The sequence below is a fragment of the Globicephala melas genome, chromosome 12, assembly GCF_963455315.2.
Source record: "Globicephala melas chromosome 12, mGloMel1.2, whole genome shotgun sequence".
In the NCBI taxonomy this organism is placed as follows: Eukaryota; Metazoa; Chordata; class Mammalia; order Artiodactyla; family Delphinidae; genus Globicephala; species Globicephala melas.
Window position 1 is genome coordinate 14,000,022 of NC_083325.1, and position 25,567 is coordinate 14,025,588.

Consider the following 25,567-nt stretch of genomic DNA (forward strand, 5'->3'; position numbering starts at 1 on the left):
TTCGTAGATATGTTCATTTGTGTCATATTTCACATTCTACATATAAGTGATATCACATGTTCATAAATTGATCATTTAAACCATTTTAAAAAACACAGTTCATTGACATTAAGTACATTTACATTGCTGTGCAGCCATCACCACTATCCATCTCCTGAATTTTTCCTTCATCTCATATTGAAACTCTGTAGCCATTAAACAGTAACTCTCCATTTTTCCTTCTCCACATCCCCTGGTAACCACCATTCTGCTTTCTGTCTCTATGTATAATTAGACTGTTCCAGGTACCTCATATAAGTGTAATCACAGAGTATTTGTCCCATTGTGTCTGTCTTATTTTACTTACCGTAATGTTTTCATGACTCATTCATGTTATAGCATGTATCAGAATTTCCTTCTTTTTATGAGACTGAATAACATTCCGTTGTATGTAGATATCTCATTTTGTTTATCTATTCATCTATCACTAGAAATTTGGGTTATTTCTACCTTTTGCTATTGTGAATAATGCTGTTATGAACATGAGTATACAAATATCTGTTCAAGCCCCTCCTTTTAGTCCTTCTGTGTATATACCCAAAAGTGGAATTGCTAGGTCAAGTGATGATTCTTTATTTAATTTTTGAGGAGCCACCATAGTGTTTGCCACAACACTGCACCGTTTTACATTCCTAACATCAAGGACTAAGACATTCAAAAGCAACCACACTTACAGGGGAATATAGGTGGTCACTGTGCATGCCCAGGGAAATACACAGGCTCTGAAAGGGCTAACTTTTCACCTCAGGATGATCTCCAGTACAGAGACACCATACAGTAATAAAACAAAACAACCATATCAAACCCTGAGGAAGTGGGAGAATCTGGTTTCCAAAGTTATCATCTTAAAAAATTTAAATGTCCAGTTTTCAACAGTAACAACAACAAGATCACAAGGCATACAAAGAAACAGGAAAGTATGGCCCATTGAAAGGAAAAGAAATGAATAGAAAATGTCCCTGAAAAAGACCAGGTGACAGATTACTAAATAAAGACTTTAAAACAGTGATCTTAAAAATATGCAGGGCTTCCCTGGTGGCACAGTGGTTGAGAATCTGCCTGCTAATGGAGGGGACATGGGTTCGAGCCCTGGTCTGGGAGGATCCCACATGCCGCGGAGCAACTAGGCCCGTGAGCCACAGCTACTGAGCCTGCGCGTCTGGAACCTGTGCTCCTCAAGAAGAGAGGCCCGATAGTGAGAGGCCCGCGCACCATGATGAAGAGTGGCCCCCGCTTGCCACAACTAGAGAAAGCCCTTGCACAGAAACGAAGACCCAACACAGGAAAAATAAATAAATTAATTAATAAACTCCTACCCCCAACATGTTCTTAAAAAAATATGCAAAGAACTAAAGAAAGATGTGGACAAAGTCAAGAAAATGATATATAAACAAAATGGAAGTATCAGTAAAGAGATAGAAAACATGAAAAGAAGCCAAAAATAAATTCTGCAGCTGAAAAGTATAACTGAAAATTTAAAAATTGCTAGAGTTATTCAGAAGCCAATTTGAGCAGGGAGAAGAATTAGTGAACTTGAAAATAATACAGTTGAAATGTTCAGGTCTGAGGATCAGAAGGAAAAGAATTTGAAGCAAACAGAGCCTAAGGGACCTGTTGGACAGCATCAGTTGGGTCAACATACACGTTGTGGGAGTCCCAGAAGGAAAGGAAAGAGAGAAGGGGGAAGAGAGATTATTTGAAGAAATAAAGACAGAAACTTAACAAATTTCCTGAAAAACATGAATATAATCATCCAAGAAAGTCCACACACTCTAACGTAGAATAAACGCAGAGACCCATGCCAGGGCACATTATAATTGAACTATAGAAAGACAAAGAGAGGATGTTTAAAGCAGCAAGAAATGACCTGTCACATACAATCAATCCTGAATAAGATTTTCAGCAGATTTCTCATCAGAAATGTTGAGGGCCAGAAGACAGTGGGTTGATATATTCAAATGCTGAAAGAAGATACCTATACACCAAGAATCCTATACCCAGCAAAACAAAGGAGAAATTTTGACATTCCCACTTAAACAAAAGCTATGGGAGTTTGTTACCACTAGACCTGCCTGGGAAGAAATGCTAAAGGGTGTCTGTACTTCAGGTTGAAATTAAAGGACTGTAGACAGTAACTGGAAACCATATGAAAAAATAAATACCTCCATTAAAGGTAAATACATGGCGGGCTTCCCTGGTGGCGCAGTGGTTGAGAGTCCACCTGCCGATGCAGGGGACACGGGTTCGTGCCCTGGTCTGGGAAGATCCCACATGCCACGGAGTGGCTGGGCCTGTGAGCCATGGCCGCTGAGCCTGCATGTCCGGAGCCTGTGCTCTGCAATGGGAGAGGCCACAACAGTGAGAGGCCCGCGTACCAAAAAAAAAAAAAAAGGTAAATACATGGGCAATTATAAAAGGTAGTATTCTTGTAACTTCATTTTTTGCTTTCACATGATTTAGGAGCCATGTGCATTTTTAAAAAATTAGGCTATATTTTTGAACACAGTGCAGAAAAATGTGCTTTTGTGACATCAGTAGCTGTATGGGGATGGGGACGGAGCTGTATAGAAGTAAAGTTTTTGCATATTATTAAAGTTAAGCTAATATAAATTCAAATTAGTGTTATAACTTTAGGATATTAATTGCATTCACCAGGGTAATCACAAAGAAGGTAGATATAAATTATACACTAAAGCAAATGAAAAGGGACTTGAAGTTTCACCATAAGAAAAGAAACAGATAAACACAAAAGAAGACATTAATGCAGGAAATGAAGGACAAAAAAGCTGTAAGACCTACAGAAAAAATTGCAACATGGCAGAATTAAGCCCCTCCTCATCAGTAATTACTTTAAATGTAAATGAATTAAACTCTCCAATTAAAAGGCAGAGTTTGGCAGAATTGGGGCAAAATGACCCTAGTGTATACTAAGATACAAATAGGTTGAAAGTGAAAGGAAGGAAAAAGATATTCCATGGAAATAGTAACCAAAAGAGTGGAGATTGCTGTGCTGATATAACACAAAATAAACTTTAAATTAGAAAAGATTACAAGAGTCAAAGAAGGACATTATATGTTAATAAAAGTTTTAATACAGTAAGATGTAATCTATGCACCTAATAATAGATGATCAAAATATATGAAGAGAAGTAGATCTACAACAATAGTTGAAGATTTTAATAACCCATTCCCCAAATTGGATATAAACAGACAGAAGATAAATAAAGATAAAAGAGGACTCGAACAACACTATAATGAACTAACAGACACATACAGAATACTAATAGACATATACAGAATAGACATGTGCAGAATACTCAATGCAACAACAACAGAATACACATTCTTAAGTGCACATGGTACATTCTCCAGGATAGACCATGTGGTGGGCCAAAAACCAAGTCTCAATCAGTTTAAAAAAAATAAGAAGGAAAATTAGAAAATACCTAGAGATGAGTGAAAACCACAGCACTATATATCAAAACTTTTGGGATGCAGCAAAAGCTCAGAGGGAAATTATAGCTATAAAGATGCTTTACATTAAAAAAGAAGAAAGATATCAATCAACAACCTAACTTTACAACTTACAGAAAAAGAAGAAAAAACTCAACCTAAAGCTAACAAAAAGAAGGAAATAAGAAAGATTAGATCAGAGAAAAAGAAATAAAGACTAGAAGAGCAGGAGAGAAAAATCAAAGAAACTTAAAGTGAGTTCTTCAAAAAAGCAACAAAACTGATAAACCTTTAGCTAGATTGAGGGTGGTGGGGAGGGAAGAAGGGAGGAGGAGGGAGAGGGAGAGGGAATCAAATTCCTAAGATCAGAAATGACAGTTGGAGCACTACTATGATTCTACAGAAATAAAAAATGTAAGAGAGTACTATGAACAATTGTACACTAAAAAAATTGGATAATTTAGATGAAATGGGCAAATTCATAGAATTATAAAATCTACCAATACTGAAACACCAATAGAAAATCTGAATAGACTTATAACTCTTGAGATTAAATCAGTAATCAAAAATCTCTCCCAACAAAGAAAAGTCCTAGACCTGATGTATTCACTGGTGATATCTACTAAACATATAAAGAACTAACACCAATCTTTCTCATACTTCTTCAGAAAATTGAAGAAAAGGGAACACTATCTAACTTGTTCTCTAAGGACAGCGTTTCCCATAGCAAAGCCAGACAAAGACACTATGGGAAGAGAAAACTACAGACCAATACTCCTTATGAACACTGATGCAAAAGTCCTCAACAAAATACAAGCAAGCAGGATTCAAAAGGATTATACACCATGACCAACTGGGATTTATTCCTGGAATGCAAGGATGGTTCACCTATGAAAATCAGTCAATGTAATACACCACATCAACAAAATAAAAAAAAAAACTATTCCAAAAATTTGAATAGGAAGGAATGCTTCCATACTCATTCTATGAGGCCATCATCACCCTGATATCAAAACCAGACAAAGATATCACACACAAAATAGAAAAGTACAGGCCAATATCACTGATGAACATAGATGCAAAAATTCTCAACAAAATATTAGCAAACAAATTGAACAGTACATTTAAAAGGATCATACTCCATGATCAAGTGGCATTTATCCAAGGATGGAAGGATGGTTCAGTTTATGCAAATTAGACATTGTGATATACCACATTAATAAACTGAAGAATAAAAATCATACAGTCATCTCAATAGATACAGAAAAAGCTTCTGACAAAATTCATGATATGATAAAACCTCTCAACAAAGTGAGAAAAGAGGGAGCATCACTCAACATGATAAAGGCCATCTATGACAAACCCATAGCCAACATCATACTCAAGGTTGAAAAGCTGAAAGCATTTCGTCTAAGATCAGGAACAAGACAAAGATGCCCACTCTTGCCCTGTTTATTTAACATAGCAATGGAAGTCCTAGCCATGCAGTCAGACCAGAAAAAGAAATAAAAGGAATCCAAATTAGAAACGAAGAAGTAAAACTGTTACTATTTGAAGATGACATGATACTATGTGTAGAAAATCCTGAAGATGCCACCAAATAACTATTAAAATAATAAATGAATTCAGTAAAGTTGTAGGATACAAAATTAATACAGAGAAATCTGTTGTGTTTCTTACACTAACAACAAACTGTCAGAAAGAGAAATTAAGAAAACAATTCCATTTACAATTGCATCAGAAAGAATAAAATAACTAGGAGTAAATCTAACCAAGGAGGTAAAAAACTTGTACTCAGAAAACTATAAGACACTGATGAAATAAACTGAAGATGACAGAAACAAATGGAAAGATATACCATGCTTGTGGATTTGAAGAATTAATGTTATTAAAATAGCCATACTACGCAAAGCCATGTATAGATTCATTTCAGTACGTATCAGAATTCCCGTGACATTTTTCACTGAACAAATAATTCTAAAATTTATATGGAAGCACAAAAGACCTCAAATAGGCAATAAAACTGATTTAAAAATGGACAGAGAACCCGAATAGGCATTTTTCCAAAGAAGACATACAGATGGCCAACAGACACAAGAAAAGATGCTCAGCATCACTAATCATCAGGGAAATGCAAATCAAAACCAGAGTGAGATACCATCTCACACCTGTGAGAATGGCTATTATTAAAAAGACAACAAACAAGTGTGGATTAGGATGTGGAGAATAGGGAGCCCTTGTGCAGTATTGATGGGAATGTAAATTGTGGCAACAACTACAGAAAACAGCATGGAGGTTCTTCAAAAAATTAGAACTACCATATGATCCAGCAATTTTACTTCTAGGTATTTTTCCAAAGGAAACAAAAACACTAATTTGAAAAGATATATTCACTCCTATGATTATTGCAGCCTTACTCACAGTAGCCAAGATATAGAAGCAACCTAAGTGCCCCTGATAGATGAATGGATAAAGATGTGGTGTGTGTATAGACATATATAAGCTAGAATACTACTCAACCATAAAAAGGACTGAAATCTTGTTGTTTGTGACAACCTGGATGGACCTAGAGGGTAATATGCTAAGTGAAATTAAGACAGAAAGAAAATGCCATATGATTTCACTTGTACTTGGAATCTAAAAAACAAAACAAATGAACAAACATAGCAAAACAGAAACTGTTATTGATACAGAGAACAAACGGATGGTTGCCAGAGGGGAGGGGCGCAGGTAAATGAGTGAAATGGGTGAGGGGGATTAAGAGGTACAGACTTCCAGTTACAAAATAAATGAGTCACAGGGGTGAAATGTACAGAGTGGGGAATATAGTCAATAATAATGTAGTATCATTGTATGATGACAGATGGTAACTAGACTTATTGTGGTGATCATTTTGTAATGTACAGAAATACCAAATCACTGTGCTGTACACCAGGAACTATCGTAGTGTTGTAGGTCAACTATAGTTCAAAAAACCACAAACAAACAAACTCATAGAAAAAGAGATCAGATTTGTGGTCACCAGAGTTGGGGTTTGGGGGGAGTGAGAATTGGATGAAGGTGGTCAAAAGGTACAAACTTGCAGTATAAGATAAATAAGTACTAGGGATGTAATGTATGACAGGATGAATATAATGAACACTGCTGTAGGTTATATATGAAAGCTGTTAAGAGAGTAAATCTTGAGTTCTAATCATAAGGAAGAAATATTTTTTCTGTGTTTTATTTTCTATCTATATGATGATAGATGTTAACTTACTGTGATCATCATTTCATGATCTCTGTCAGTAAGTCATCATGCTGTGTACCTTAAACTTATACAGTGCTGTATGTCAGTTATATATCAATAAAACTGTAAGGAAAAAAACTTCCTACAAAACTGTCTAATTAAAACCAGTTTGCTACTGGCATGAAGACAGTCATAAAGACCAGTGAGATAGAATAGAGAGCCCAGAAATCAACCCTCACGTATATGGTCAAATATATGTGAGGACCATTCAGTGAGGAAAAGACAGCCTTCTCAACTAATGGTGCTATGTAAACTGGATTTCCACATGCAAAAGAATGAGTTTGGACCCTTACCTAAAACCATATATGGAAATTAATTAAAAATGGATCAGAGACCTAAATGTAAAAGCGAAAACTAGAAAACTTCTAGAAGAAAACAGGGCCATAGCTTCACAACATTGGGTTTGGCAGTGATTTCTTGGATATGACCTGAAAGCCACAGGCAACAAAAAAATATAACAGACCACATAGACTTCATGAAAATGAAAAAGTTTGTGAATCAAAAGACACAGTAAAAAGGGGAAACACTAAAAGGGCAACCCATAGATTGGGAGAAAATATTTGCAGAATATACGTAGAACTGACCTCGTAAAACTCAACTTTAAAAAGCCCTTTTCAGGCACTTCTCTGGTGGTCCAGTGGTTAAGATTGCACACTCCCAATAATGGGGGCCCGGGTTCAATCCCTGGTCAGGGAACTAGATCCCACATGCCGCAACTAAAAGATCCTACATGCCACAACTAAAAGATGCCACACACTGCAACTAAAGACCCCACGTGCTGCAACTAAAGATCCTGCACACCACAACGAAGATCCTGTGTGCCACAACTAAGACCTGGCGCATCCAAATAAATATTCAAAAATGGACAAAGGACTTGAATAGACTTTCAAGTCTATAGAATATTTTTTGAAGAAAACATACCAGTGGTCAGTAAGCACATGAAAAGATGCTCAACATCACTAATCATTAGGGAAATATAAATCAGGATGTGCTACCACCTTATACCCATTAGGATGGCTGCTGTCAGTCAAAACAAAACATAAAGTAACAAATGTTGGCAAAGGATGTGGAGAAGTTAGAACCATTGATCACCATTGGGAGGAATGTAAAATGGTGCAGCAGCTGTGGAAAACAGAGCTGTTCCCCAAAAGGTTAAAAATAGAATTACCATGTGATCCAGAAATTCCAGTTTCGAGTATTGCTGTGGGCTGAAGGTTTGTGTCCTTCCCAAATTCATGTGTTGAAGCCCTAATCTCCAATATGATAGCATTTGGTGGGGGGGGGGTGCTTTTAGCAAGTAATTAGTCCATGAAGGTGGAGCCCTCATGAACGAGATTAGTGCTGTTATCAGAAGAGACACAAGACAAATAATATCTGTCCTCCATGTGAGAGGGCACAGCAAGAAGGCATCCATCTGCAAACCAGAAAAAGGGGGCTTCCATCAGGAACTGAATTTGCCAGCACCTTGATCTTGGACTTTCCAGCTTCCAGAACTGTTTGAAATAAATTTCTGTTGTTTAAGCCACCTAATCTATGGTATTTTTATTATAGCAGCCTGACTAATCTGACTAATACAGATATTGGTACCAAGAAGCTGTAACAAACACATAAAATGTGGAAGCAGCTTTGGAACTAGGTTAATGGGTAGAGACTAGAAGAATTTCGAGTTGCATGCTAACAAAACCCTAGTTCGCCAGGAGTGGACCTTTAAAGATGATTCTGGTGGGGGCTTAAGGGAAAAAAACAGAGCTGGAGAGAAAGCCTCCATCTTCTTAGAGAACACATAGATAACCATGTACATAATGTTAGTAGAAGTATGGATGGTAAAGGCCGTTCTGATGAGATCTCAAACGGAAATGAGAAACATGTAATTGGACAGTGGCGAAAAGACAATTCTTGATAAAGTGGCAAAGAACTTGGCTGAAGTGTGTTCAGGGTCTACTGTTTTGTGGAAATTAGAACTTGCAAGCAATGAAATTGTGTGTTTAGCTGAGGAGATTTCTAAGCAAAATATAGGAGGAGTGGCATGGTTCTTCCTGACTACTTATAGTAAGATGCGAGGAGAGAGAAATGAAGAAGGAATTGTTAAGCAAAGTGGAACCAGAACTTAGAGATTTGGAATAATCTCTGTTTGTCCATATTGCAAAACTGAGAAAGCTGGTTCAGAAGACACCAAGTGTATGGCTGACCTATGTGACTGACCATTTGATAAGGAGATTAGTATGGGTGTGACCCATGGATTTTATCAGCTACTCCAGAGAGATCACTGCCAGTCTGAACTGATGGGGACGGATCCAGGTCAGAATAAAGGAAGGCTGTCTGACTTCTTAGATTTTACAGGACAAGACAGTAAAACTTAGGCTTTTAACTTGCACTTTTCTTCAGGGAAAGGAAAGAATGTCCCCAGATCTGATTCAGACATCATCAGGGCCACTACCTCAGTTCCTGTATATGCTAGGCTGCCTCCAACCAAAGACCCCTTGCCTGGCAGAACCTCAGCTTGGGTGGGGCCCCCACAGAAAGCTGCTGCCTGATGGTACCCCACCAGCCATCGTGGTGACATTGCCACCCTTGTGGGTCTGAAAGTCAGAATATCAAACCAAAGAGGTTTATTCTTATTTTTCTTGTTTGTTTGCTTGTTTTTTATTGGAGTATAGTTGATTTACAGTGTTGTGTTAGTTTCTGCTGTACAGCAAAGTGAATCAGTTATACATATACATATGTACACTCTTTTTTTAATAGATTCTTTTCCCATATAGTCCATTACAGAGTATTGAGTAGAGTTACCTGTGCTATACCCCAGGTTCTTATTAGTTATCTATTTTATATATAGTAGTGTGTATATGTCCATCCCAATCTCCCAATTTATTCTCCCTCCCCCACCCCACCCCCAAACAAAATAAGTTTGTTTTCTACCTCTGTGGCTCTACTCACAGAGGATTATTCTTGAGTCTTAAGAGCTCATGGAGTTTGCCTTGCTAGGTTTTGGACTTGCTTGGGACCTGTCACCCCTTCCTTCTTTCCTGTTTTTTTCTTTTGGAGTAAGAATGATTATTCTATGCCTGTCACAAATTCGTAGCTGGAGAAGAATTTTGCCTCAGGTTGAATCATACTTCAGGTCCCACCCATATCTGATTTAGAGAATATTTAGATGAGACTTTGGACTTAAACATTAAAGTTGATGCTGGAATGAGTTAAGACTTTTGAGGCTGTTGGGTTGGAATGAATGCATTTTGCATATGAGAAGGACATAAATTGGGGGGGGGGTACGCAGAGGCAGAATGCTATAGACTGAAGGTTTGTGTGCCCCTAAATTTCATACATCGAAGCCCTAATCCCAATGTGATGGTATTTGGAGGTGGGGCCTTTGGGAGGTAATTAGGTCATGAGGGTGTAGCCCTTATGAATGGTATTAGTGCCCTTATAAGAGGAGAGACAAGAGGTGAACTCTCTGCCCTGTGAAGATACAGCAAGAGGGCATTCACCTACAAACCAGGAAGTAGGTTCTCACTAGGAACCCTGATCTTGGACTTCCCAGCTTCCAGAACTATGAGAAATAAATTCATGATTTTTAAGCCATGAAGTCTATGGTAATATAAGTATATACACAAATGATTTGAAAGCAGGGTCTCAAAAAGATACTTGTACATTCATGTTCATAGCAGCATTATTCACAATAGCTAAAGGTTGTGAAAGCAACCCAAGTGTCTGTCAATAGCCGAATGGATAAACAAAATTTGATATATATGTGCAATGTAATATTCGGCCTTTAAAAAGCAGGGTGTCTGATACATGCTCCAACATGGCTGAACCTTGAAGACTTTATGCTAAGTTAAATAAGCCAGTCACACACACACAAAATACTGTAGGATTCCTCTTACATAAGGTACCTAGAGTAGTCAAATTCATAAAGACAGGAAGCGGAATGGTATTTGCCAGGGGCTGGTGGGAGGAGGGAATAGGGAGTTATTATTTAAAGCCTTTGAGTTTCAGTGTTGAAAACTGTAAAGAGTTCTGGAGACGGATGATGGTGATGGTTCACAACAATATGAATGTACTTAATACCACTGAACTGTGTCCTTAAAAATGGTTAGGATGGTAAATTTGATGTTATGTATATTTTACCACAATTGGAAAAAATCTCTCCTAATCATAAAGCACATAACATAGACATATCTTACCTCTAGTTGATACTGATGTGATACTTTTTGTATGTTCAGGCTTTCCTTTAGTTGTAGGTTTTTATAAATCATTAATAAATGTACTGAGGTTGTACTCCTGTAATTGTGGGAATACTACTTATTGATTATGAGAGCAAGCTCTGGAATTCATTTACAGTATTCTTTTTCTTTTTGGCCACGCCATGCGGCTTGCAGGATCTGAGTTCCCCAACCAGGGATTGAACCCAGGATCATGGCAGTGAAGGGCTGAGTCCAACCACTGGACCACCAGGGAATTCCCCGCATTTACAGTATTTTTAAAGTTCCTTAGTACCAGTACCAACAGATGTTAGAATGGGCTTGCAAAGTCAGTTTTGAAATTTTCTCTAGTGTATTAGGATTTACTTTTCTGTTTACTCTTTTTTTTTTTTTTAAGGGCTTCAAATGCTTGGCTTTTTATTTATTTATTTATTTATTTATGGCTGTGTTGGGTCTTCGTTTCTGTGCAAGGGCTTTCTCTAGTTGTGGGAAGCGGGGGCCACCCACTCTTCATCGTGGTGCGCGGGCCTCTCACTATCACGGCCTCTCTTGTTGTGGAGCACAGGCTCCAGACACGCAGGCTCGGTAGTTGTGGCTCACGGGCCTAGTTGCTCCGTGGCATGTGGGATCTTCCCAGACCAAGGCTCAAACCCGTGTCCCCTGCATTAGCAGGCAGATTCTCAACCACTGCACCACCAGGGAAGCCCTCTGTTTACTCTTATATTACTTTAATGTTTCCGGAAATAATGAATACCAACCACATTAATTATTTTTATTTAGTTTATATCCTCCTATCTGTTTTCCTGTTTAATAGGTACATTTAGATCACAGTAAGAACAGATTTCAGTGCCAATAACACTCCTGGTTTACCCTTAATTTTTTGATGTTCTGTCTTATGTTCTAAATTTAGATATCCAAAGAGAAGAAGAAAAAGTGAAACGATCTGTGAAAGATGCTGCCAAGAAGGGTCAGAAGGATGTCTGTGTGGTTCTGGCCAAGGAGATGATCAGGTCAAGGAAGGCCGTGAGCAAGCTCTATGCATCCAAAGCACACATGAACTCCGTGCTCATGGGGATGAAGAATCAGCTGGGTAAGACAGCGGTACCTTACAGCCACATCATTAGCTGATGCTCTTGCCGTTATTATAACACTGTTTCCTTGAATAGGAAGGTCTTTTTTTTTTTTTTAACATCTTTATTGGAGTATAATTGCTTTACAATGGTGTGTTAGTTTCTGCTTCACAACAAAATGAATCATTTATATATATACATATGTTCCCATATCTCTTCCCGCTTGCGTCTCCCTCCCTCTCACCCTCCCTATCCCACCCCTCCAGGTGGTCACAAAGCACCGAGCTGTGCTATGCAGCTGCTTCCCATTAGCTATCTACCTTACGTTTGTTAGTGTATATATGAGGAAGGACAGTCTTAGCTCTGGTTTTTATTACTTACATTGTCTTAATTGGAGTGTTATACAAAAGCAAAATATACTTATTACTCTCATTTTTATTTTATTGTTATTTTCTTTTGCCAGTGTTGTCGAAATAATGGGAGAATCTCCATCTAAATGTACTTTGTTTAGAATTCAGACTGTATTTCCTCATGTGAACAGTATTGTAAAGTGACCTGAGGGTTGAGTCATAGGCATAAGCAGTGCGCCCACACCTTAGAGGGAGGATGAAGGAAAGAGTTTCTTCGGCCCTAGGCCCAGAGTTGCCCCAGGCAGGATTTTAAATAGTCTAAGTTTGTCTTTGGCTTTCACTCACCTCCTTTTCTGCCTCATCTCTGACTCTCAACCTAATGCTTTCTTACATCTTAGGAACCTGCAGGCCCTGTATTGGGTATTCAGCATACATGTGTACTATCAATTTAATTTTTTTTTTTAATGATATATTTTAAGAAAGTTGCTAGGGCTTCCCTGGTGGTGCAGTGGTTGAGAGTCTGCCTGCCAATGCAGGGGATGCGGGTTCGTGCCCCAGTCTGGGAAGATCCCACATGCCGCGGAGCGGCTGGGCCCATGAGCCATGGCCGCTGAGCCTGCGCATCTGAAGCCTGTGCTCCGCAACAGGAGAGGCCACAACAGTGAGAGGCCCGCGTACCGCAAAAAAAAAAAAAAAAAAAAAAGTTGCTAGAAGGCTATACAAAAAGCTAATAGTGGTTACATCTGTGGAGCTAGAACAAAGAAATGAGAGTAGAGAAAGAACATTAACTTTTCATTTAACCTGCCCTTGCATCGTTCTACTATGAACATCTGCTATTTTCATAATATAGTTTTTAATACCTTAAAAAACAAACTAAATTAATCAACTGGATTTAGTTGCTAATGAGAATTTATCTTATCCCTCAGGTAGGCTGGGGCAGAAAAGTTGAAACACATTTATATCAAAGGAAGTCCAAGGTGGATCAATGACTTGACCAGACACAGCTTCACAGAGCCTCAGTTAGGACCCAGGACTTCACTGGGGACCCAAGGCAGGGAGTCCTTTCTAACTTCTCCTTGCTTCAGAGAAAATAAATATTCTATAAAGATACGTCTCATCGTCTTTGAATATTTATAGATCCTTACACTAAAATGAAGAGGCCCGGGATGAAAGATCATGTGGAGAGGCCCAGACCAGCAAATAACTGTGCAGTCACGTCACTGTTGCTGAAAACCACGAATTTTAGTGTCTTATTATGGAACAAAATAACTGATACAATCTAAACTTTAAAAAAGAAGAAGAAAAAATATATTGCTCCTCCCTAACTATCCTGATGCCATCACACTATTACAATCCTGATTTCTGATGTGGTTAAAAAATCTTACTTTTAAATATTTATATTTTAAAAGAAAAAAGAACAACAAGCTAAACTGAGTATTTAATACATTCGTAGGAATAGAAGGAATATGACAAGGATTAGAATTTTATAATATACATTAGCCATTTATGTTAAAGATGTTCTATTTTTCAGAGAGGTTACCCCATTTCCCTGTCTTTTCTGTCTTCCTCAGAGCAATAAACAGTAATTACTACTCTCATAGATAAGCTGCTCCATTGAGTGAGACAGTAATTACATCTTTATGTTTCAAGTCATTATCATCTCCAAAAGCCACCTTTCATTTCACCGCACAGTCTCACTGCACTGTTTCACGGTAAAATTATACTCCTCAAATTTGAAGAGCCTGAATAAAAACTAGAGGCCCAAGGAGTTTTAGGGACTGATTTAGGAACAGTGTCTACTGGCATGAACCTTTTATTTATTCGTATTTTTAAAACTGCAATAAAAGAAATGAAAGCTACTTTAATAAAAAAGGAACTCAGGAATGAGGTCATTAACTATAACTAGCTACACTTGAAATACAAATAGCAGGTATTTCCTGATTAGTGTCAGGTAAATATGTAAACTATCTAGCCCAAATTCTGGTCTCAGGAAGAAAGATCAGAGACAAGTACAAAGAAGGTGCTTCATACTATCAGATCCATTTTATCTTTTGTTTTGTTTTTTTGTGGTACGCGGGCCTCTCACTGTTGTGGCCTCTCCTGTTGCGGAGCACAGGCTCCGGATGCGCAGGCTCAGCAGCCATGGCTCACGGGCCCAGCCTCTCTGCGGCATGTGGGATCTTCCCGGACCAGGGCACGAACCCATGTCCCCTGCATCGGCAGGCAGACTCTCAACCATTGCGCCACCAGGGAAGCCCTATCAGATCCATTTTTAAAACAATGAGATCCTTTGTGACAGTCACTTAAGTCTTTCTTTTTATCAGAGATTTCTGTTGGTCCTCTTGTTGGTAATCCATTTGTGTCTGCACCCTTACAGTCTATTTTGCCTTTGTTTTTATCATTGGATTCTTGTATAGCTTTCCTAGGCCACATACAACTAACAAAGGGGGAAATCAGAGGGTATATATATGGTTCCAGGAACTTTTTGTAGACCCAGAGCACAACTAGAATGACGATGCAGGGAATGCACACCATTGTCCCAGGCTTGAGATCCTGACCTGCGACCACCAAGCCCCAGTGGCAGTGTCCATGCTTCCAGAGGGGAGGTCACAGGGGGACATGCCACAGCCAACCCAGTGGGCACCGCCCAATTTACTTTTCAAAAACTCATTATAATATTTAAAAATAAACATAATTTAGTTACCTTTCAGTGTCCAGTATAATACCGTTGTGATCTTCCGCAGGCATCTGTCTCCAGATCACTGACAGCTTGAGGCATAGGTTAAATTTTACATCCAGTTGGTTTCTTTTCTTACTTATTTTCGGTTAAATGAAGAAATCCTAACTCAGAATTAGAGTTCTTTGAGAATAGCAGCAAATAACTGTCAGATAATTAGACTGAGTACAGATTCAGAAATTACAGGGTAATTTTTCACTAAAGAATATCTTCAGGGAATGCCCTGGTGGTCCAGTGGTTAGGACTCTGCGCTTTCACTGCCGTGGCCCAGGTTCAAGCCCTGGTCGGGGAACTAAGATCCCGCAAGCCGCACAGTGCAGCCAAAGAAAGAATATCTTCAACTCTGTCAGTTACTACATTGATGAGTACATCACACTCAAAAGTTAGAAGACTTGAATGTTTCAATTTAAACGCTGGTGCCAAATGAGTACTTAATCCGTTATTTGGTCGTACTTGGCTCTGAAGGTATTTCTTTATGTTCAGTTTTAACATTTGAATGTGGTTTTTTTAATGTGCCTAATAGTGAATATATCAGTTTCTTTCTCCAGATACTGAAGAAAACAATCCATGGATTAAGAAAGAGTAAAAAAAATAAGACAACTGTTTGTACCATATCTTCTTAACTTTTAACAACTGTGTTATTTCAGCCCTAAAGTGATGTATTTAGGCTCTTTAAATATTGGACATATAACCTAGATATATGCCTTTTGCACAAGCCAAGTATTCAGTACTGTGGAGAAACAGCCTAATCTTATCTGTTATTTTGAAAGCTTAACTAAATATACTTGACTTTTACAGCCATCATTGAAAGCTTCATATTTACTCCCTATTTTTTCTGCAACATGCTGAAAAGATACATGTTCAGTTGACCATGATAAGCTTATTTTTAAAATTTTCAGCATTTCCTTTACTGAATCAACATCAAAAAACATATAGTTTATTTTACCCTTTTTCCCCCTATGAATAAAGCACTGTATTCACAGACTCTTTTTCTCCCCAGGTGCAAAGATAGTAGTACACAGGATAATATAGTGCATGCTTATGTACCTAACACCCAGAACCAATACAATTTGACATTTTGCTATATTTGCCTCAGTTTTTTAAATTAATTTTTATTAGAATATAGTTGCTTTACAATGTTGTGTTAGTTTCTTGCTGTACAGCAAAGTGAATCAGTCATACCTATACATATATCCACTGTTTTTTAGATTTCCTTCCCATTTAGGTCACCACACCACAGCATTGAGTAGAGTCCCCTGTGCTATACAGTAGGTTCACATTAGTTATCTATTTTATACATAGTAGTGTATATATGTCAGTCCCAATCTCCCAATTCATCCCACCCCCGCTTCTCCCCGCCTTAGTTTTTATATTGTAAAAGAAAGCAGTATTACTAATGTTGAAGCTTCTTTAATATACCTTTGCAGTTCCATTCCCTTCTCTTTCAGCCTCCTCAGAGGTAACCACTATCATGAATATTAAAATTTGTATAAATGGTGTTATACTGTGTGTACCATTCTGCATCTTTTTTTCCCATTTATCATTGTCCTATTGAAATATACCCATAAATGTAATGATAAGTATATTTTGATATGATAAATATATTTTGATAAATATATTGATATAATGATAAATGTAGTTTGATATGATAAATAAGTATGTTTTTAACTACTGGGTGGTATTCCATCCTGTGAATGTATCACATTTTATTCTTCTCTTCCCTGTTGATGGACATTTAGGCTGTTTTCAGTTTTTGCTATTACTAAACAGTGCTGGTGTGAATGTCTTTTCACTTTTACACATGTGTTTCTTTAGGACAGTTATATACTCAGAAGTAGAATTGCTGGGTTAAAAATAGCTGGGTTTAAATTTTGCTAGAACTGCAAAATTGTTCTCCAAAGAGACAAATTTGTATTCCCACCAGCAGCGGATAAGGGTTCTTTTTTCCATACCTTTCCACCAACCTTTGTCAGACTTTTTAATTTTTGAGAAACGTTATAACATTTCCCTGGGAACTAGTGGGCTTGACCAGTCTCTTCTGTTCACCTTTTCTTCCTGTGTACTGATTCCAAAATATCTTTTCAAGGAGTTATAGCTCACAAATATTCATTAATCTACATGAAAAATATCTCTTCTCCTGTAGCATGTACTTTCAGTAATGAACGTAACTGTAAACATAAACAACGTATATCAAGAGCCTGTTATCCCTTAAGTATACATCCATAAAAATATATTATGTTGTTTCAAATATGTATTATAATGTGGCTTTATCACATCTGAAAAGTAAAATATTTGCTGTTTGATACTTGTATGTTAAAATACTCTAGGGCTCTGTTCTAGATCCTCTGCTCTTTTCCATCTTGCCTCTCTCCCCGTAGGTGATCTCATCTAATCGCATGCCTTTAAATGCCATTGATTTCCAAATCTTTATCTTCAGACCTGACTTTATCATTGTATAGTTGACATCTCCACTCATATCTTAATGGATACATCAAAATTAATATGCCCATCCAAGAATCTTGGCTGGTCGTACTTCATCTGTATCCCCGCCTCTCCCTGTATTTTCCCCTGGGAATCCAAGACATCATATAATTTCATCTGCAGATATTTCGACATGGGTTTCTAAAAAGCAAGGGTTCTATCCCTTCTGTTTCTTGGTCCTTCAGTTCTTGGGTATGTCGATGTGTTCATTTCATTTCCACTATATTTTCTGTTTCTTTCTGAAAGGAAAAGATTTCAGTCAGTTGTTAGGAAAGATTTTAGTCAGTTGTTTAGTCAGTTGATTTCCCAGACTGATCCTTTAATTTTTTTATCTTTCCTGTTTTCACTTTGGAAATAATCATAGTACCTTCCTCATAGGATAGTTGTGAGACTTAATTCAGTGCCTGGCACATGGTAACTGCTGTATATTTAGGTTCTAAATGTTATTGTCATTATCATCATCAATTTGTCTTTGTGTTCTACTTTCTGAGAAATTTGCTCAACTTTATTTTCTGTTTCTTCTCAAATTCTTTATTTTAGCTGTCTTAATTTTAATTTTCAGGAAAGAGTTCTCTGATCTTATTTTTTAAAAATCATCTTGTTCTTATTTCGTGAATATAATTTGTTCTTTATTATTGATAGTCTTTTTCTTTACTATATATTCTTTTTTATATTCATTTCCATTATGGTTTCTCTCAGGATGTTGAATATAGTTCCCTGTGCAAGAGGATTCCCTTTTCTCCACACCCTCTCCAGCATTTATTGTTTGTAGATTTTTTGATGATGGCCATTCTGACTGGTGTGAGATGATATCTCATTGTAGTTTTGATTTGCATTTCTCTAATGATTAATGATGTTGAGCATTCTTTCGTGTGTCTGTTGGCAATCTGTATATCTTCTTTGGAGAAATATCTATTTAGGTCTTCTGCCCATTTTTGCATTGGGTTGTTGGTTTTTCTAATGTTGAGCTGCATGAGCTGCTTGTAAATTTTGGAGATTAATCCTTTGTCAGTTGCTTCATTTGCAAACATTTTCTCCCATACTGAGGGTTGTCTTTTCGTCTTGTTTATGGTTTCCTTTGCTGTGCAAAAGCTTTTAAGTTTCATTAGGTCCCATTTGTTTATTTTTTTAATTTCCATTTCTCTAGGAGGTGGGTCAAAAAGGATCTTGCTGTGATTTATGTCATAGAGTGTTCTGCCTATGTTTTCCTCTAAGAGTTTGATGGTGTCTGGCCTTACACTTAGGTCATTAATCCATTTTGAGTTTATTTTTTTGTGTGGTGTTAGGGAGTGTTCTAATTTCATTCTTTTACATGTAGCTGTCCAGTTTTCCCAGCACCACTTATTGAAGAGGCTGTCTTTTCTCCACTGTATATTCTTGCCTCCTTCACCAAAGATAAGGTGACCATATGTGCGTGGGTTTATCTGTGGGCTTTCTATCCTTTTCCATTGATCTATATTTCTGTTTCTGTTCCAGTACCGTACTGTCTTGATTACTGTAGCTTTGTAGTATAGTCTGAAGTCAGGGAGCCTGATTCCTCCAGCTCCATTTTTCTTTCTCAAGATTGCTTTGGCTCTTCGGGGTCTTTTGTGTTTCCATACAAATTGTGAAATTTTTTGTTCTAGTTCTGTGAAAAATGCCAGTGGTAGTTTGATAGGGATTACATTAAATCTGTGGATTAATTTGTGTAGTAGAGTCATTTTCACAATGTTGATTCTTCCAATCCAAGAACATGGTATATCTCTACATCTATTTGTATCATCTTTAATTTCTTTCATCAGTGTCTTATAATTTTCTGCATACAGGTCTTTTGTCTCCTTAGGTAGGTTTATTCCTAGATATTTTATTCTTTTTGTTGCAATGGTAAATGGGAGTGTTTTCTTAATTTCACTTTCAGATTTTTCATCCTTAGTGTATAGGAATGCAAGAGATTTCTGTGCATTAATTTTGTATCCTGCTACTTTACCAAATTCGTTGATTAGCTCTAGTAGTTTTCTGGTAGCATCTTTAGGATTCTCTATGTATAGTGTCATGTCATCTGCATACAGTGACAACTTTACTTCTTCTTTTCCAATTTGGATTCCTTTTTCTTCTCTGATTGCTGTGGCTAAAACTTCCACAACTATGTTGAATAATAGTGGTGAGAGTGGGCAGCCTTGTCTTGTTCCTGATCTTAGTGGAAATGGTTTCAGTTTTTCACCATTGAGAACGATGTTGGCTGTGGATTTGTCATATATGGCCTTTATTATGTTGAGGAAAGTTCCCTCTATGCCTACTTTCTGGAGGGTTTTTATCATAAATGGGTGTTGAATTTTGTCAAAAGCTTTCTCTGCATCTATTGAGATGATCATATCGTTTTTCTCCTTCAGTTTGTTAATATGGTATATCACGTTCATTGATTTGCATATATTGACGAATCCTTGCATTCCTGGGATAAACCCCACTTGATCATAGTGTATGATCCTTTTAATGTGCTGTTGGATTCTGTTTGCTAGTATTTTATTGAGGATTTTAGCATCTATGTGCATCAGTGATATTGGCCTGTAGTTTTCTTTCTTTGTGACATCTTTGTCTGGTTTTGCTATCAGAGTGATGGTGGCTTCGTAGAATGAGTTTGGGAGCATTCCTCCCTCTGCTATATTTTGGAAGAGTTTGAGAAGGATAGGTGTTAGCTCTTCTCTAAATGTTTGATAGAATTCGCCTGTGAAGCCGTCTGGTCCTGGGCTATTGTTTGTTGCAAGATTTTTAATCACAGTTTCAATTTCCATGCTTGTGATTGCTCTGTTCATATTTTCTGTTTCTTCCTGGTTCAGTCTCGGAAGGTTGTGCATTTCTAAGAATTTGTCCATTTCTTCCACATTCTCCATTTTATTGGCATACAGTTGCTTGTAGTAATCTCTCCTGATCCTTTGCATTTCTGCAGTGTCAGTTACTTCTCCTTTTTCATTTCTAATTCTATTGATTTTAGTCTTCTCCCTTTTTTTCTTGATAAGTCTGGCTAATGGTTTATCAATTTTGTTAATCTTCTCAAAGAACCAGCTTTTAGTTTTATTGATCTTTGCTATCATTTCCTTCATTTCTCTTTCATTTATTTCTGATCTCATCTTTATGATTTCTTTCCTTCTGCTAACTTTGGGGTTTTTTTGTTCTTCTTCTCTAATTGCTTTAGGTGTAAAGTTAGGTTGTTTATTTGAGTTGTTTCTTAAGGTAGGATTGTATTGCTATAAACTTCCCTCTGAGAACTGCTTTTGCTGCATCCCATAGGTTTTGGGTTGTGTTTTCATTGTCATTTGTTTCTAGGTATTTTTTGATTTCCTCTTTGATTTCTTCAGTGATACTTTGGTTATTAAGTAGTGTGTTGTTTAGCCTCCACGTGTTTGTATTTCTTACAGATATTTTCCTGTAATTGAAATCTAGTCTCATAGCATTGTGGTCAGAAAAGATACTTGATGTGATTTCAATTTTCTTAAATTTACCAAGGCTTGATTTGTGACCCAAGATATGATCTATCCTGCAGAATGTTCCATGAGCACTTGAGGATAATGTGTATTCTGTTGTTTTTGGATGGAATGTCCTATAAGTATCAATTAAGTCCATCTTGTTTAATGTGTAATTTAAAGCTTGTGTTTCCTTATTTATTTTCATTTTGGATGATCTGTCCATTGGTGAAAGTGGGGTGCTAAAGTCCCCTACTATTACTGTGCTACTGTCGATTTCCCCTTTTATGGCTGTTAGCATTTGTCTTATGTATTGAGGTGCTCCTATGTTGGGTACATAAATATTTACAATTGTTATATCTTCTTGTATTGATCCCTTGATCATTATGTAGTGTCCTCCTTTGTCTCTTGTAATAGTCTTTGTTTTAATGTCTGTTTTGTCTGATATGAGAATTGCTACTCCAGCTTTCTTTTGATTTCCATTTGCATGGAATATGTTTTTCCATCCCCTCACTTTTAGTCTGTATGTGTCCCTAGGTCTGAAGTGGGTCTCTTGTAGACAGCATATATACGGGTCTTTTTTCTGTATCCATTCAGCCAATCAATGTCTTTTGGTTGGAGCATTTAATCCATTTACATTTAAGGTAATTATCGATATGTATGTTCCTATTACCATTTTCTTAATTGTTTTGGGTTTATTATTGTAGGTCTTTTCCTTTTCTTGTGTTTCCTGCCTAGAGAAGTTCCTTTAGCATTTGTTGTAAAGCTGGTTTGGTGGTGCTGAATTCTCTTAGCTTTTGCTTGTCTGTAAAGGTTTTAATTTCTCCGTCAAATCTGAATGAGATCCTTGCTGGGTAGAGTAATCTTGGTTGTAGGCTTTTCCTGTTCATCACTTTAAATATGTCCTGCCACTCCCTTCTGGCTTGCAGAGTTTCTGCTGAAAGATCAGCTGCTAACCTTATGGGGATTTCCTTATGTGTTATTTGTTGTTTTTCCCTTTGTTCTTTGTGTTTAATTTTTGATTGTTTCATTAATATGTGTCTTGGCGTGTTTCTCCTTGGATTTATCCTGTATGGGACTCTCTGTGCTTCCTGGGCTTGATTAACTATTTCCTTTGCCATATTAGGGAAGTTTTCAATTATAATCTCTTCAAATATTTTCTCAGTCCCTTTCTTTTTCTCTTCTTCTTCTGGGACCCCTATAATTCGAATGTTGGTGCGTTTAATGTTGTCCCAGAGGTCTCTGAGCCTGTCCTCAATTCTTTTGATTCTTTTTTCTTTATTCTGCTCTGCAGTAGTTATTTCCACTATTTTATATTCCAGGTCACTTATCCGTTCTTCTGCCTCAGTTATTCTGCTATTGATCCCTTGTAGAGAATTTTTAATTTCATTTATTGTGTTGTTCATCACTCTTTGTTTGCTCTTTAGTTCTTCTAGATCCTTGTTAAACGTTTCTTGTATTTTCTCCATTCTATTTCCAGGATTTTGGATCATCTTTACTATCATTATTCTGAATTCTTTTTCAGGTAGACTGCCTATTTCCTCTTCATTTGTTAGGTCTGGTGGGTTTTTGCCTTGCTCCTTCATCTGCTGTGTGTTTCTCCACCTTCTCATTTTGCTTAACGTACTGTGTTTTGGGTCTCCTTTTCGCAGGCCACAGGTTCATAGTCCCGTTGTTTTTGGTGTCTGTCCCCAGTGGCTAAGGTTGGTTCATTGGGTTGTGTAGGCTTCCTGGTGGAGGGGACTAGTGCCTGTACCCTTGATAATCTTTAAAAATGTTTTTTCTTATGTTCCTTGCATTGTTTCTCAGAGCTTCTTCTCCCCATCTCCTCTTTTTTAAGAAAGAGTGAAAGGGAGGTAAGAGAGTGGGGAGGCTGGATTAAGTGTAGGTTTCATGAGGAACTTCCCCAGTCTTCTCAGGCAGGTAGCCTAAGCTACAAAGAGAAAAATGATAATTCATGTAATAAATCCATTTCTTTTAGCCCCTATTATGTGCCAGATATATTGCTGGGGAGCAGGGATAAAATAGTGAACATTATAGGCAGTCATTGGCCTCAGCTATGGAGTGAAAAGCAAAAAACAGATACTTTTAATAAAAATAAACATACCTAATAAAACAATAAATTAAATAATCAAATAAATGGATATTTATAAATGCAAACTGTGATGGGCACTAGGAGAGTGTAAAAGGGAAATGCACTCAAGGGTGGCTCCTTTCATGCCGTGATGATATCTGAAGGAGGATGAGTAATTAAGCGTTGGGGCAGGGGGTAACCTGGTTCCAACCAGAGTGTTAGCCGGCATGTGTGAAGGCCCTGGGGCCACAAAGAACTGTGTCTTCAGACACTGAAGGAGGTTCTGGGAGGTTGGGGTACCTGGGAGCAAGGGGGAGGGATGACCGGAGAGGATGAGCAGGCAGCTGAAGAAGACAGTTGTGACAGCTGTTAGGAGAGCAGTGCTTTTCATAGACAAGTTCAGATTGAGACGTGCTCTGGAGGTGCTGCAGATAAACTGCAGTGGGAGTTCAGAGGGAGGGCCATGTGGGAGAACCAGAGAGGTGTCTGGGTAGAGGGATTGGGGGCACAGAGGCACAGGTAAGGTAGTTCACGCTGTGTTCAGCAAACAGCCCTCGATCCAGTCCGACAAGAGTGCATGACGGGGGCAGTGGGAGGTGAGGCTAGAAAGGTAATTTGGAGTCAGAGTTTGGGGAGTTCGGCTGAGGAACGGTGACTTCATTTCCTAGGCGGTGGGGAGCCTCACGCACTGTAAGCACAGGCTGCAGATGCAGCCAGGCGGGAGGTGGGAGGACCCGAGAGGGGATGGGCAGGGCCTGGATGGGTTAGTCTGGTGGGATGAGTGGGAGAGAGCACACTGGAGAACTGTTGTGGGTGCAGAGTTAAGTGGACATGGTGAAGGCAGAAATAAGCCTGAGGTGCTCCAAACCCTTGACCCTGGAAAGACTGAAGGGCATTAAAAGACACTGGCAGCCCAGAGGGAGGAACAGGCCTAAGAGAGACAGGAGACTCCATCTGGGGCTGTCCAGACAGGCTCCATGAGAGTCACCCTGCTTCCCCAGCTCCTGAGCATGGTGCCTGGCAGGAGGATCCCCAGGGAGGCGGTTGTTGAGAGGGTTTATAGTTGGATGTTGTCTGTTGGCAAGTTAAATACAACAGAGAAGGTAACTGATGATAGAACCCAGAACGGAGCGGAAGGGAGGAGTCTACATTTTGGGAGTGAGAAAAGAGAACACTAGAAATACTGTGACATGAGTTCCTGAGACGTTTGTCTGTTTTGACCTCCAGTGTCCCCCGTCCCACCCCAAGCCTGTTGTTGTTTGAAAAGCCACCATTTGATGAAGTCATTCCTTCTCCTTAAGATGTTCCTCTATTTGGGACTTGCTTGATGGTCCAGTGGTTAAGAATCCGCCTTCCAATGCAGGGGACACGGGTTCGAGCCCTGGTCTGGGAACTAAGCCTGTGCGCTGCAACTGCTGAGCACGTGGTCCACAACTAGTGAGAAGCCCGTCAGCCACAACAAGGAGCCCACACGCTGCAACTAAGACCCGACACAGCCAAAAATAAATAAATAAATATTTAATTTTTAAAGCTATTCCTCTATTCAAATGCAGATGTCCCTGGGAGGGGTCATATGTTAAGCCTTGTCAGCTCTTAATACGTTTGTCATGATTAGATGTTTTCCAAGTGATAGCATTCTGACAGCAGTTTCTTGCAGAACAAGACAGATGATGAGTATGTTTTGGTTGGGGGAGAAAGTTAAGAGACAGGTAAAAAGGTGGGGCAGGAAATAGAATTATCAAATGATCCAGAAATTCCACTTCTGGGTAAGTAAGAATTGGAAGCAGGGACTCAGATATTTGTACATCCCTGTTCATAACAGTGTTACTTATAATAGGCAGAAGGTAAAGGCAGCCCAAGTGTATTGAAGGATGAATGGATAAACAAAACATGGTATATAACACACACAACGGAATATTATTCAGCCTTAAAAAGGAAGGAAGGGACTTCACTGGTGGTCCAGTGGTTCAGAATCCTCCTTCCAGTGCAGGGGACATGGGTTCGATCCCTGGTCGGGGAACTAAGATCCCACATGCTGTGGGGCAACTAAGCCCATGTGCTCTAGAAGAAGCCCATATGCCGGAATGAAAGATCCTGCGTGCCACAACTAAGACCCGATGCAGTCAAATAAATAATTTTTTTTTTTAAAAAAGGAAGTTCTGACATGTTACAACATGGATGAACATTGAAGACATTATGCTAAGTGAAATATGCCTGTCACAAAAGTGATTCTGCTTCTATGAGGTACATAGAATAGTCAAAATCATAGAGCCAGAAAGTAGTATGGTGGTTGCCAGGAGCTGGAGGGAGGGAAGATGGGGAGTTAAGAGTTTAATGAGGACAGAATTTCAATTTGGGAAGATGAAAAAGTTTTGGAAATGGATGATGGTGATGGTTGCACAACAATACAAATGTACTTAATGCCACTGAACTGTACA

At 38.4% G+C, this 25,567-nt stretch overlaps 1 protein-coding gene and 1 pseudogene across 2 annotated transcripts in view; one reads left to right on the forward strand and one right to left on the reverse strand.

Annotated features, from left to right (window-relative positions):
* CHMP3 (charged multivesicular body protein 3) overlaps positions 1–25,567 on the forward strand; it is an 81,778-nt gene that overhangs the window by 35,069 nt on the left and 21,142 nt on the right. For both annotated transcript variants that reach the window (XM_030837439.3, XM_060309054.2), the window contains one exon: positions 11,891–12,070. In XM_030837439.3, coding sequence (XP_030693299.1) covers positions 11,891–12,070 — 180 coding nt within the window. The remainder of the gene's footprint in view (positions 1–11,890; positions 12,071–25,567) is intronic.
* Positions 13,138–14,957, reverse strand: LOC115842532 (UPF0729 protein C18orf32 homolog pseudogene; annotated as a pseudogene).